The sequence below is a fragment of the Protomyctophum parallelum genome, assembly GCF_964188405.1.
Source record: "Protomyctophum parallelum genome assembly, chromosome: 9".
NCBI lineage: Eukaryota > Metazoa > Chordata > Actinopteri > Myctophiformes > Myctophidae > Protomyctophum > Protomyctophum parallelum.
The window spans coordinates 33785615-33799637 of record NC_139706.1 but is presented as its reverse complement, the minus strand read 5'-3'; the positions used below and the strand labels follow the sequence as shown (position 1 = coordinate 33799637).

The 14023-nt window shown below is 49.5% G+C and overlaps 1 protein-coding gene across 1 annotated transcript in view; it reads left to right on the top strand.

The window, feature by feature from the left end:
- LOC310864200 (nesprin-2) overlaps nt 1-13274 on the top strand; it is a 43183-nt gene extending 29909 nt beyond the window's left edge. Inside the window, exons 11-12 of the mRNA XM_083772789.1 lie at nt 12371-12429; nt 12884-13274. Coding sequence (XP_083628915.1) covers nt 12371-12429; nt 12884-13082 — 258 coding nt within the window. The 3' untranslated portion in view covers nt 13083-13274. The remainder of the gene's footprint in view (nt 1-12370; nt 12430-12883) is intronic.
- Nucleotides 13275-14023: the final 749 nt, after the last annotated feature.

Genomic DNA, 14023 nt, shown 5'->3' with positions numbered 1-14023 from the left:
TACTGTACTTATGCAAGACTTAAAGCTTGATATTGTCGGTGCAACCACACTTGTAATTTCCCCAGAATTGTGCATTTCTAGTTTGTCGCTGTTTCACCATGCCAACAATTATTATATTTTATAATTATGGCAATGGCAAGTTAATTGAGGAGATGAAGAAAAACTATGATTTGAGTCCCAACCAAACGGAGCTATATATAATATATAAGCAAATGGTTGGTTATAAAATAAGCAGGTTTATTTTCTAAAGAACCATTTGAAACCCTTTGTGGAGTGCATATAACCTGTTCCATTGAGAGGGAAAGAAATAATAAACAAACATTGGAGAAAGATATATTTTTTCTTATATTGTTTGCCTTGATAAAAGAGAACATTTTGTACAAAGGCCAGCTAACAGTTCCAGGTAATCTCCATTCCTTTAAGATTCAAGGACGTTTACAAGTTGAAACAGTTGAAAAACACAAATCTAGTTAGCTAGCCCCAAAGAAAATAACTAACGGTCTGTCCCTTATCAGCTCAATAAGGAACACATCTTTTAGTTTCCAAATAAGGGACGATTCCGTATTTAACGGCGAATGGTTGGCATTGGCAACCCTACTTTCATTGTGTGTATTTCCCAAGTAGCAGTTCTTGTCCAGCCTGCCTAGCCTATTAGCTCTGGTTCTCTTCTAACCTCAGATGATGATAGCATTTCCACAAAATCCACTAGGCTGAATGAGAACATGAAAGCCACACCAATAAATCAGCACATGAGCCAGAAATATCATCATGCAATTACTTTATAATTATACAATTATAAATATAGGCCACAATAACAAATGTTGTGTGCGTGTGTGGATGAGTTATGTTTTTAACCCAATAAAGGACAACTTTAGTTTTTTTCAACCAAGGTTCATGTTTTAGGTTGTTATTAGAGAAGGTAAAAGATGAGTCTTTTTCATGTGCTGCTTTCTTTTGTTCTTTTGCGATTTTAGCTAATTTTAACAGGGGGGCGGGGGCATTCGAACAAGTGGCTAAATATGTATTTCTTTTTACAAATTCTTACGGTGATTTCTTTATTGCTATTTACTATAGTCCTACTATAGACCCCAGGAAATTACATTTGGCCACAAAAGATCACGGGATCTATTGAATGTGAAGGGGGGTACTATACTGTGTGCCATGCGATATGTCATTGGCTCAATATGTCAGTTTGTCACCTCCCCCTTCACATTCAATAGATCCCATGATATTTTGTGGATGGATGTAATTTCCTGAGGACTAGCAGAACTAAACTAGTTTTAAGTCTAGGCTCAAAACTTTCCTTTACTCACAAGCTCCCCCTGATGCTCTTGCACTTTTATACATAGGATATGTTTGCCGTACTGCTTTTAAACTGCTCTTAACGTCTCTCTTGTCTACTAACTATGCATTGTTTTATTATTTATTTATTATTGTTTCACTGGTGTATTGTATTGCACTGTATCGTATTGTTTTCTCTGACCTGTGAAGCACTTTGGTACGATGAGAGTCGTTTTTAAATGTGCTATACAAATAAAATGAATTTGAATTGATAATAAATAACAATAAAGAATTGGCCGTAAAATGTTGTAAAGAAAAAGACATATTTAGCCACTAGTTCGAATTAATGCCCCCGCCCCCCTGTCAAAAATAGCTAAAATCAATCAAACGAAAGAAAGCGGCAAATAAAAACTCTCTTCCTCATATTTCTCGTCCTTGATCATTCCACTTCTGCCGCGACCACCAGTGCATTTTCAATGGGCTCCAACTTTTGAACACATGAATGGATTTACAAGCAGATTTTTTTTTTCTTTTCAGCCGGGACGCCTGATGGAGGGGAAAGGAACTGGTTGGAATAACGTGCTCCTTCCACGCGCTACGTCCAACCAGGGGAACTCCCCCCTGTCAGGTGTAAAGGAGCAACTTGGACACTCAAGCATGAAGGAAGTATGAGTTAAGTCCGTTGCTCTCCCCAGGTTGGCGGAGGGTGTGTAGAGCCCAGGATCACATCACAGGATGATTGACACAGGGGTGAAAAATGGGTTACAAAATCGTGGGACAAAAAAATATAAATTAAAAAAAATAAAAAATACAAGCAGATTTTGTATAAACGGGCTCTCATTATAAACGTGGTCTGGGGGCGGTCGTAGTGAATATTCTGTGACTACTTGCAAATTTGGAAAAAGCCTGGCAAGGCGAGGTAAATGAGTTAACGGTGCGCAAAGCAGCTCAGGTTATCGGCAGACTGAGAGCACTGAGCTATATTGTGCAAAATGTGTAGTAAGATGGAGCACTGGGGTGGTGAGAGACCCTCCAGTATGCTGACTCCCAACTCCAGAAGGGTCTGCTTTGGTTAGTGTAGTTGGATGTGAAACTGTTCTATATGCGTTGTTTAGTGTAGTTGGATGTGAAACTGTTCTATATGCGTTGTTTAGTGTAGTTGGATGTGAAACTGTTCTATCTGCGTTGTTTAGTGTAGTTGGATGTGAAACTGTTCTATATGCGTTGTTTAGTGTAGTTGGATGTGAAACTGTTCTATCTGCGTTGTTTAGTGTAGTTGGATGTGAAACTGTTCTATATGCGTTGTTTAGTGTAGTTGGATGTGAAACTGTTCTATCTGCGTTGTTTAGTGTAGTTGGATGTGAAACTGTTCTATCTGCGTCGTTTAGTGTAGTTGGATGTGAAACTGTTTCATGAAAAACTCTGGGTTACTTTAGTAACCTCAGTTTATCAAGCGAATCGAGCGAGAGAATCGCCTAAGGGTGGCGCCATTTCCATGGTGCCAACACAGAATAAATCCATATACTCACGAAACAATACTGATTGGGTCGTGCAGCTGTCTGTCACGACTGTGGCTGCAAGCTCCGCCCAGAGCCTATAAAGCAGCGCACAGCCGGAAGACGTCATTCCTATCAACCAGTCCTTTTTCTGTGCTCTTTCTAAGCAAGAAGGGTAGTAAGGGCGATTCTCTCGCTCGATTCGCTTGATAAACTGAGGTTACTAAAGTAACCCAGAGTTTATCTAAGCTCATCTCGCTCAAGAATCGCCTAAGGGTGTACATAAACCCCCCGTATCACTACCACCAGTTGAAAAGGAGGCCCGACCCGGGATCCCTCCCCCAGCAGTCCCCTGCCCGTGGGGAGAAGGAAAGGCAAGGAGGCTATCTGGACCACAGGCCCAGTAGACAAGAACCTATCCAAGGAGCTAGCCAGCGTAGACTGTCTAAGCACTCAGACGCGGGCTGATGGTACCCCATCTTATATGCCCTAGGATCTATCTCCTGAAGTGCGCGTGTGTGACCGTTGTTCCCAACTGTCCCATCACATAGCGGCAGCTCCCGGAACGGCGTGAGCAATTCCAAAAGATGCCACGTCCAAGTTGTAGTACGTGGCGAAAGTCGAAGGGGACGACCAACTCGCCGCCGTACACACATCCTGAAGTGAGGCTCCCTTTGCAAGGGCCCAGGATGCAGACATGCCCCTCGTAGAGTGAGCCCGCAAACCCTCCGGGGGTTGTGCTCCTCTTTCGGCATAAGTCAACTGTATGGCTTCCACAACCCATTGTGAAAGTCTCACCTCGGTTATGGGAGTCCCTCTTCTCTGAGGGTCCCATGCAACAAACAACTGACTGCCCTTCCTAAAAGGTCCGCTGACACGCCCCGAAATTAATATGGGTGGTACAGCACATCACGTGGTCTGACTGAAAACAGTTTGAAATTGTTTGAGACAGGGCTACGGCGCGCCGCGCTAGCAACAAGTGGCTGCTAGCTAGCTCAGGCTAGCGTTTTTGACGGTACATTTAGGTCATTTTTGCTATGAATAAAATTGAAAAAAAAATATTTTTTCGCTCGAAAATCCTCGTTACAATGACATTGAGTTGACGTGTAAGTTTTACTGTGTACTGTTGCATAATCGTAATTTTCTCCGTCCTCCCCCCGCTGACATGGCCTCAAACACACAAGTGCTGAACAGGGCTCCGTGGTGCGGAGCTTCACAGGTTACCACTGCCTGTCCACAGCGCCGGGCTAACCTGAGCCCTCTTCTCCCCCTCTCTCTCTCTCTCTCTCTCTCTCACTCACACACACACACACACACACACACACACACACACACTCTCTCTCTCTCTCTCTCTCTCTCTCTCTCTCTCTCTCTCTCTTTTACCAATGAATTAGCCTATACACAGAACGACGTTTGGACGTCATTTTCTCAAGTCTCGAGTCAGTCAGTGTAGATTACCCGGCGGTGTTGCTGCCCCTCTGGGGCTCATGGCTCATGGCTGTCTTCACAGACGGCACAGAGACCGCAGTCACTCCGCTGAACGTGTCAGTGGCTACGTTTACATGAGCAGTTAAATCCCCTTTTCATTCCGAATAGAAGTTCAATCCTATTAAACGTTGTTATGTAAACACCTACAAAAACTTACATCCGAATGAAAACGCTCGATGCGATCTAAAAACCATTCCGATGTCACTGGCCGGATTACTCAGATGTTCATTGCGATTGAAAGAAAATTGGACTCATGTATACACTGCTTCGGATGTAAATTCATTCTGGTCTTTCTGAGCATGCTCATTTCCATTGCGCTCCAACTCCAAGGCGCTCATATCCAAGGCGCACCGAGGAGTTTGCACATAGAGTGCGTTATTTCTTGCATTTTGCAGCTCCGAAATCCCCCCCAAAAAACGTGGAGCAGGCTGCAGCATGCAGTGATAATTGATGATCCCCCTGGTCTGTGAGTGTTCAAAGATCCAACCGTCCCGAGTTGATCATGATCACTGATCATTTTCAAATTATATAGTGCATCGGGGACTCACAGAAAGACAGTGGAGAGAGGACGCAATGCCGTCAGCCCACGCACGCACACACACACACACACACACACACACACACACACACACACACACGCAGTCCCAAGAATACGCTATTATGTGGGGCACATTGTCAGCCTGTAGATCAGCTCTTACTTACACAATGTATGCCTATACGTGCATTGTGCAAAGACGAAGCACAAATAAATCCAATAGCCTTGTGAGGCGCGCAGCGAAAAGTTGATAAATGCGATGTTTTACTGCTTTGTGTGTGTGTGTGTGTGTGTGTGTGTGTGTGTGTGTGTGTGTGTGTGTGTGTGTGTGTGTGTGTGAGAGAGAGAGAGAGAGAGAGAGAGAGAGACAGACTGCCCCCCCCATATCGGTGTGTGTGAGAGAGCGAGTGTGAGTGTGTGTGTGTGTGTGTGTGTGTGTGTGTGTGTGTGTGTGTGTGTGTGTGTGTGTGTGTGTGTGTGTGTGTGTGAGAGAGAGAGAGAGAGAGAGAGAGAGAGAGCGCGGTCAGGTTACTTGAGCCGGGAGCAGTGCCCCACTGCCCCGGGTAGATGCACTATATGACGGCGCCACGGCCGGGCCATCCACGGCTGGATGGCCCGGCCACGGGACGGGACTCGTCACTCGAGTGACGCGGCGATAAATCATCATAGCGATATTGATTATTACAATGAACAAGCATAAACACACAGTTCACTTGAACAATGCTGTGGTACATAAGATATTTGAAGACTGATATGCATTTTAGCCCGGTGCAATGCTGCTATAGACAGGCAGTGAACCTGTGAAGAGGGCTCTGCACAAGGCTGAATTTGAGGCCATGTTAGCGGGGTTACAGAGAGCTGCATCCCAGCTCTCTGGAACTCGTCACACGAAATTGCGAATATGCGAATATTTACCCTCAAACTTACACGTCAACTCAATGTCATTGTAACGAATATTTTAGAGCGAAAAAATATTTTTTTTCAATTACATTTATAGGAAATATGACTCTAAATGTGACACCAAAATAGTAGCATAAGTTGCTATGCTACTACGGCCACCAAGCCCGGCGAGCCCGCATAGAAGTCGATGGAGAAAGCTTGTCACAGCCTGACGTCACAATCATGATAGCAATGTTTGATAGCCTTTATTAGCCCCCGAGGGGCGTGTCAGCGGGCCTTAAAGGCAGCAGTCCTGTTCACATACAGTTTCAGTGCCCTGACAGGACAGAGACTGTTCAGTCTCTCGTCCTCCGCCGATGCGAACGGGGCGGGTGGAAAGCCGCCAAATCTACCGGAGCACATCCGGAAGGAAAATTCTTAGGCAGGAACGACAGGTTCGGCCTGAGCGAAAACCCTGTTATCGTTCCCACTGAACCTCATGCAGCTTGAGCTCACTGAGAGCGCATGCATGTCACTAGATCGCTTCGCTGTAGCCAAGGCGACCAGCAGGGCGGTCTTTAGTGAGAGAAACTTCAAACCCACTGTGTCCAGTGGTTCGAAGGGGGCTCTTGACAGAGCGTGTAGCACCAAGCTAAGGATCTAGATTCCGGCCGAGCACGCTTGACACCCCTCATGAACTGACGAATCAATAAGTTCTCACTTATTGGTCTGTTGTCCATACCCACATGGTAGGCCGAACGGCCGCCAGGTTGAGTTTGACCGAGGAGTTCCCCAAGTTTCTATCCAACAATTCCTGCAGGAAGGTTAGGATAAGAACCACCGAGGCTTGAAAAGGAACCACCCGTTCCGGCCTCGCAGCACACCAGCGCACAAACACGTTTCAAGCCGTGTTGTACCGCTGTCTAGTTGAAGGGGCCCTGGCTCCCAAAATCGTCCCAATGACTCTAGGGGGCAAGCCCGTGGCTACTAGGGTCGACCCTTCACCGGCCATACCCAGAGATCTAGGTCCTGCGGGCGCGGGTGGAATAACTCGTGACCCGCCTGGGTAAGCAGATCCCTCCATAGAGGGAGCTGCCAGGGCCGGTCGTAGAGGAGGGGACAGATGTCCTGCCTCCAGGATCCTCGGGCTGGCGCCACTAGGAGCACGCTCGAGCCCTGAACCCTCACCCTGGCTAAGGTGAAGGGAATCAACTCCAGTGGAGGAAAAGCATAGAGTAGGCCCTGAGGCCACCGATGTGCCATCGCGTCCAGTCCCAATGGGAGCAGTCAGGGAGAAGAAGAGTGGACACTCCTCGTTCCCGCCTGCAGCGAACAGGTCTGCCACCGGTGTCCCGAACCTGTCCCAGATCTGTTCCACTACACCCGGGTGTAGGGACCAGTTGCTGTAACGGAGGGGACCTCTGGACAACAGGTCTGCACCCGCGTTCAGAAGTCCCGGGACGTGGCAGGCTGTCAGTGACAGAAGACGTCTGTCGCACCAAGTCGAAAGCCTGTATGCCAACGTGTGCAGGCGTAGGGACCTCAGTCCACCCTGCCTGTTGATGTAGCACATCGTTGTCGTGTTGTCGGTACGGACGAGGACATGACAACCCCGTATGAGCGGCTCGAACGCTTGCAGCGCGAGGAAGACCGCTAGGAGTTCCAGATAATTGATGTGGGCGGACCTCAAGGTTCCATCCCATATCCCTCTGGCTGACCTGCCTTCGTGGGTGGCCACCCACCCACTCAGGCTCGCGTCCGTAGTGACGACCTTCCTGGTCAACGGTAGACCAAGGGGGACTCCCTCCGTCAGGATCCGTCTGTCCGACCACCATCTCAGGGCGAGCGTGCATTCCCCAGGGATTGTCACTCGCCGCGAGAGGAATCTGGTGGGCACCCGTAGAGACCTCAAACAGCGCTGAAAGGGTCTCATGTGGAGTCTGCCCAACCGCACCGGAGAGATGGCCGATGCCATCAGTCCCGCCATACGTAGGCAGATCCTGAGTGGCAGTCTGTGTCCTCTCTGGAACAGGGCCACGCACTTCAAGAAGGCGTCGATCCTCTCCGGGCTCAACCGAGCCGTGAAGGAGACTGAATCCAGTGCTATGCCTATGAAGTTGATCGACTGGGCGGGCACCATAACACTCTTCTCGTGATTTATGGTGAACCCTAGGGAGGACATATGGGACACCACCCGAGTGGTGTTCCACAGTGCCTCCTGTGGCGAGCCCGCACTCAGAAGCCAGTCGTCGATGTAGCTTGCTACACGTAGACCTCGTCGCCGCAGAGGGGCCAGAGCCGTCTCGGTGCACGGTTGACGAACACCCTGGGGCTCAGGGACATCCCAGAGGGGAGAACCGTGTACTCGTACACCTTCCCCTTGAAACCGAACCTCAGGAACTTCCTGTGAGGTGGGTAGATAGGGATGTGAAAGTAGGCGTCTTTCAGGTCTATAGATGTGAACCAGTCGTTCAGGCGTATAGAGCGCACAAGAGACTTGGCTGTCAGCATCTTGAAGCGGAAGGACTTGAGGTACCGATTGAGAGCTCGTAGGTCCATGATTGGACGTAGCCCCCCCCCCCCCCTTCTTCTTGACCAGGAAGTAGCGTGAGTAAGACCCGCTGCGACTCTGGCTCAGGGGTACCTCTCTGACAGCCTTCTTCTCCAGCAGAGTTGATCTCCTGCTGGAGAACCTGACCCGCCTCACCGCGTGCATCGGAGTAGAGGACTTCTCCGAATGCAGGGGGTCTCATAGCGAACTGGAGCCTGTAACCTCTCGCTATGGTGCGGAGAACCCAAGGAGACGCTCCGCACAGTTCCCACTGTGTCAGGCGACGCGCAAGGGGGTTCTCCATCGCCAGGGGAGCGCGTCGTCGCGCAGGGCTGGCGCCCCCTGGTGGACCAGAGAAAATTTCGGCATGACCCGTCCTGCCAGTGGCGTTTAGGCCCGCCACAAGGCCAAGGTCCCGCCCCACTGTCGGAGAGCCCGGGGGCTACTCCTGGCAGTGGGTTCATGTCCCCCCGATGTTGTTGTCGTTGTTTTTGTTTTAATGGCGTGAAGGCCTTCATTACAGGAAATAAAACAGGTACAACATTGGAAACAACAACATGTCGATGATCGGCTGCACCCGTGGTGATGCTCCGCATCGTGAGCCCCCGCCTCTTCCTGGGCGGTCTGAGTGTGAGAAGAACACTCGAATCCAGGCTCTGGGGGGGGAGGGGAGACGTCTGGTCTCATCTCCCCTGGGATGGGGACGGTGTCACTTGCTCTGTGGCTCCCCACGGCCTCTGCCCTGGCCTCGTCTGGGGCCATGGGGCGGGCGGCCGTGGCCACGCCCAGCCGGGCGTCTGTCACGGTTGGGGGTGTCGGCCGAGGCACCGGACGGTGCCAGCTGGCCTCCTGCCCTCTCCTGGTGGGGCTTGGAGCCAGAGCGGCCACCCCTACCACCGCTGGTGTGTTGGGGTTGGCGTGCGGAGGGAGCTCTTGGAGGAGCTTGCTGCCCGTCGTCCACCTTGAAAAGCAGCCTATCTAGAATGCTAAGCATGCTAGGGTGGCATCGGCCATCCAACGAGGTTGCTACTCCCGACCTCGAAAAGGTTAGCTAAACAGCTAAACAACCCTAGCTTCACAATGTACATACCTGTAATGTTGAGGGAAGCAGTCGGTAGTCGAGGGTCGCTGGGGAACCACGTCGAGTGAGACTCGTGCCTTTGGCCGCTGCGTGAAGTAGTAGCAGCGGTAGTTGTCGGTGAAGGCCTAGGACTGCATCCGACATCTCGTTGTCGCAACCACCCGGCTCGGGGGAGCCTCGTCGGTGGGCCGATGAGATCCCGCTGGAGGGAGAGCAGCACCCAGAGCCAGCCGGCGAGGCCTGGCTGATGTCTTGGGTCTGGCTCCACAGGCCTGTTTACCAGTGTGGTGAAGAGCGTGTGGAGCTTGTTGTTGGCGGTCCGAGCCGCCTTCCTGGCAGGGGAGGAGCCCAGGGAGGACTCGTCATGGTGTCTCTGAGACGCGTCAAGGTTGAGGGGTCTGGAGAGAGAGGACGAGGTGGTGGGCCTAGGCCTCGAGGTTTGGGGCTGGTCGGGACAGCCGGGCTCGGAGGTGTCGACCAGGGACCTGTCTTGGTGACTCTTGACGCGTGAGATGCGTCAGCTTTTCTCCCCGTCTGCGAAGCAGAAGCAGCAGGGGTAGAGACCAGAGGTCTCGAGAGCCTGGCGAGCATGCTCTAGACCCAGGCAAACCATGCAGCGAGAGTGACTGTCCTCAGGGGACAGCAGGTTGCTGCATTTGCATGAGAAAATTCCCGGTGGCGTTCCTCCTCGGGAACCCGGGAGGGCTGTTGTCACCCCTGCTGAAGGTCCTCCTGGGTCTGGTTGTGCTGTGTAGCGTCACCGCCAGTAGCCATGTTGCCTAGTGTAGTTTTCCAACTGTACACTGAGGTGTAATAAGGCTAGAAAACTAACCAGGGTCTTCCGACACAGGGAAGAGTCTAGTAGGTCAAGCACAGTTGTAGCTTAAAGAAGGAACCAGCAGTTCAAGACATTGTAGAAGCACTTCTCCTTTAAGTTATAATATAAAATTATAAAAGAAGAAGGTGGTGGAGTAGAAGAGTAGGACTCGTGGTGCTCCACTGAAAATCAGCTGTCTAAACAGAGAGGACCACGTTGTGAAACTGTGGTGGCCAGAGAGGCTGTTTAGTTGCGTGAAAGAAAGGCGCCGGACTACGGGAAGGCCGCAAAGCCTGGGGCTCGCGTAGCGCGGCCGTCGGGCTGGGGCTGTTTAGGTCTGACGACACAGAGCGATGCGGCGGTTCGTTGGGTAGTGCGGGTTGCGTAGAGCAGGCCCGTGGCCTTCGATAGCAAAAACAACCGTGCCAAAAGGAAGCTAGAGAAGCTGTAGTCAACGCCTGACGGCTGGAAACTAGCTAGTGTCTAGCGGAGCTAAAAGGCTATAGCTGCGTTAGCGGGAGCTAGCTAACCTAGGAAGGCTAGCGAAGCTGCGGCTGGATAGCAAGCTAGCGTCGTAACCCGGCTACGGTGGTTGCTTGTTGTTGGTGACGCTAAAATCAACGCCTAGCGGCAGAGGATTAGCTAGAAACACCGGTAGCAAGCGAAACAGCGTTGCAGCTTGCTGCTTATGCGGGTTGTCTGTTGCCAGGGTTCTGTTGAAGTTGCGACTGAAACATACCCACTGAGGGTCCTCCTGGGTCTGGTTGTGCTGTGTAGCGTCACCGCCAGTAGCCATGTTGCCTAGTTTAGTTTTCCAACTGTCCACTGAGGTGTAGTAAAGGCTAGAAAACTAACCAGGGTCTTCCGACACATGGAAGAGTCTTGTAGGTCAAGCGCAGTGTAGACGCAGCTAGAAATATATATATACATATATAAAATATATATATAATAAACATAATACAAACAGTAGCTAGAGGCAACAGGAGTAGCAACAGGAGTAGCCGCTAGAGGAGGCTAGAGGTAGCTAGAAAGGCTGCTAAAAGCAGCTAGCTAGTAGCTAGGGTCTTCTACCAATCTAGCCGTGGGCCGTGAGGCCGTATGGAAGCCTGTGATCGCGTGGAGCGGGGGCTTCCGAGCCGACGGGGTCTTGCGACACAACGTAGTGAGAAAGAGCGTGGTTCAGCGCGGGCTGAGGGAGTCTGTAAAACTGCGTGGTAGCTAGTAGGGTCCCTAACAGTTTTCGAGGCTTTAGCAGCAGAGAAAACAAGGGAAAACAGAGCTAACAAGCTGGGGTTGCAAAACGGAGGCTTAACAACTCACCGTAGCAGAGCAGCGCAGGTTGACGTCCGCGGATCGCTTCTTTCCGACGAGCGGCTGTCTCGTCCATTGTCGGCTGGCTCTTGTCCAAGGGCCAGGCAAAGCTTCGCGGCTAACGTGAGGTCTTCCGACGCTGGTTAGGCTAAGCGAAGAGCTAAGCTAGCGTTTGTCAACGCTAATAGAGCTATGTTCAAGAGGCCTCTCGGCACTGCTTGAAAAAGTCCTAGAAACTTACCTAGTTTCTTTTTCTGTGTTCGTGAGTGTAAGACCACCGGGTTTCCACCGCGAATTCCAGGGTACAAGTGAAGCACTCGTCCAGGGGGAATAATAGTCTCAACGGAGTTATGGAAGTGGTAGTCTTAGAAAATACATCTGTGTTAGCGCAGAAAAAGGCAGGAATGACGTCTTCCGGCTGTGCGCTGCTTTATAGGCTCTGGGCGGAGCTTGCAGCCACAGTCGTGACAGACAGCTGCACGACCCAATCAGTATTGTTTCGTGAGTATATGGATTTATTCTGTGTTGGCACCATGGAAATGGCGCCACCCTTAGGCGATTCTTGAGCGAGATGAGCTTAGATAAACTTATGCTGCTATAATATCAACAGTGCTTAAATGTCATGTCAAGGACCCCCAAAATTATACGTATTTGTCAGCGGACCGCCATCTCAAAATAGCTTGTTCCAGGAACCCCTCCAGAAGCAAAGAAAATGTGTCAAACAAACAAATCAAAAATAGCAGAACTACAAGCTCTTAGTAACACGCTATGAGCTTGTACAGTAGATCTGCTATTTTCAAATATGCGAATAAATCTAAAATGGCACTGATGCTTTCCCAGTTTAAATGGGTTAACAGAATGTATATAAACAGTGTAAAAATAATGATTTCTCAGAGCAGAGAAGATTCATAATTGTTTCGTCTCTTTTCAGTCGGAGGAGCACCCTGGTCTTGAAGAGGTCAAAGTTCCTGAACTACCAAAGCAACAACTGTAAGAAAACTATTTCAATAATGTCACCCTGGGATAATTATAATAGTATTATAATCTATGTTTGCTTCATGTCTGTCTATACCTCACATGTTTCTTAGTGCGGCAGCGTGCAAACGTTGCGGTGAGATGGATATGTCCTTAGGTCCTAAAGTCGGCTCTTCGGTGCTACTTAAAATTTCTGACGAGCCGAAATAATTTTGGCACTACAGCGGTAAAATATGAGTATGAATCGGCCCTAACGGTTCCCAAGCTTTTCTGGTCGAGACGTTTGCCCGGGACCCAAACTAGTGACATTAGCAGATCTACAAGCTTTGTGCCCCATTACGAGCTTGTAGATTTTCACTACTTCTTAATTATTAATATTTTTTATTCATGCGATTTCTTTTTTGTTTGTTTGTTGCGTTTAAAATGTATACAATCATTTAAAATATCTTTATTTGAAATCCATCCATAGGAGGATTTCCAAAGGTTCCATTGCTCCCTGGTGGCCCCGCCCCCCAGCGCTCTACCTCTTGCTAGCCGCAGCGCTAGCGCTAGCTCTCCTGGCCTGTCCGCTGTGGGCCCTGCTGCAGCCCGACTGCCACCGCGCTAACAGACTACCACCCAGCTTCCACTGGACGCTACGATATGTCAACGGACCCCCGCCTACCTGAAAGGCCACAGGCATTACTGTACAGCACTGTTTCCCAAACAGTGGGTCAAAAGATTCCGCCCCCAATTCCCATTCAAGTCAATGGCAAGATAAATGACTATGACGTCATGTACTTGATTGTGGGTGCGGCGGATCAACTCATCAAAGGCACCACTCACTTCACACTGGGTGTGATTTTTGAGGCCTTCCAACTTACTAAATTACGTCATATGGCAGGCAAGTCTAGCGACTTTGTTTAGAGCACTTTACCAGGTGTCCCTCACTTCACACAAGTGCGATTTATTATCAATGCAAGTGAAATGTCTTCTCTAAACAAACATTAGAAAGTCCATAGACTTGGCTGTCTTCTGTTTAAAGTGCTCTAAACTAACTTTGAAAGTCCATAGACTAGGCTGTCTTCTGTTTAAAGTGCTCTAAACAAACTTTAAAAGTCCATAGACTTGGCTGCCACATGACGGGAAAAAACGACGCTGGAGGGGCTAACGCCCAAATGACCAAACCTACCAATCATGTCACTGGTAGTTTCTGAACTGTTCATAGCCCTCCTCTGAGGACAAAATCATTATATGAAGAAAGGTTGAAAATTGGTGAAGTGGTCCTTTTAAGAACTGAAGCTTAGTCTACAGTTGCACTTGTAAATGGCCAGAACTCTAAATTAAAATACTAATATTTTGTATCTTCGTTCACCAACTACAACTGTCAGTTTGGACCACTGAATTAAGACAGCCTGGGGGACATCCAGAGACCTATCACAGGGAAATACACAGGTCGATGACTCCGCTACGCTAACCACAGTTCACACAAAAGTCTTGCCCAAATATAGAGTTCCACACGCCTATCCGGACTCATTCCGATGTCTTATAGATGACAATGGCATGACATCGTTCACACTGTTACAGATTGCACAGGGAAGCCACAGAAACAGTTTGCCGGTGCCAACTG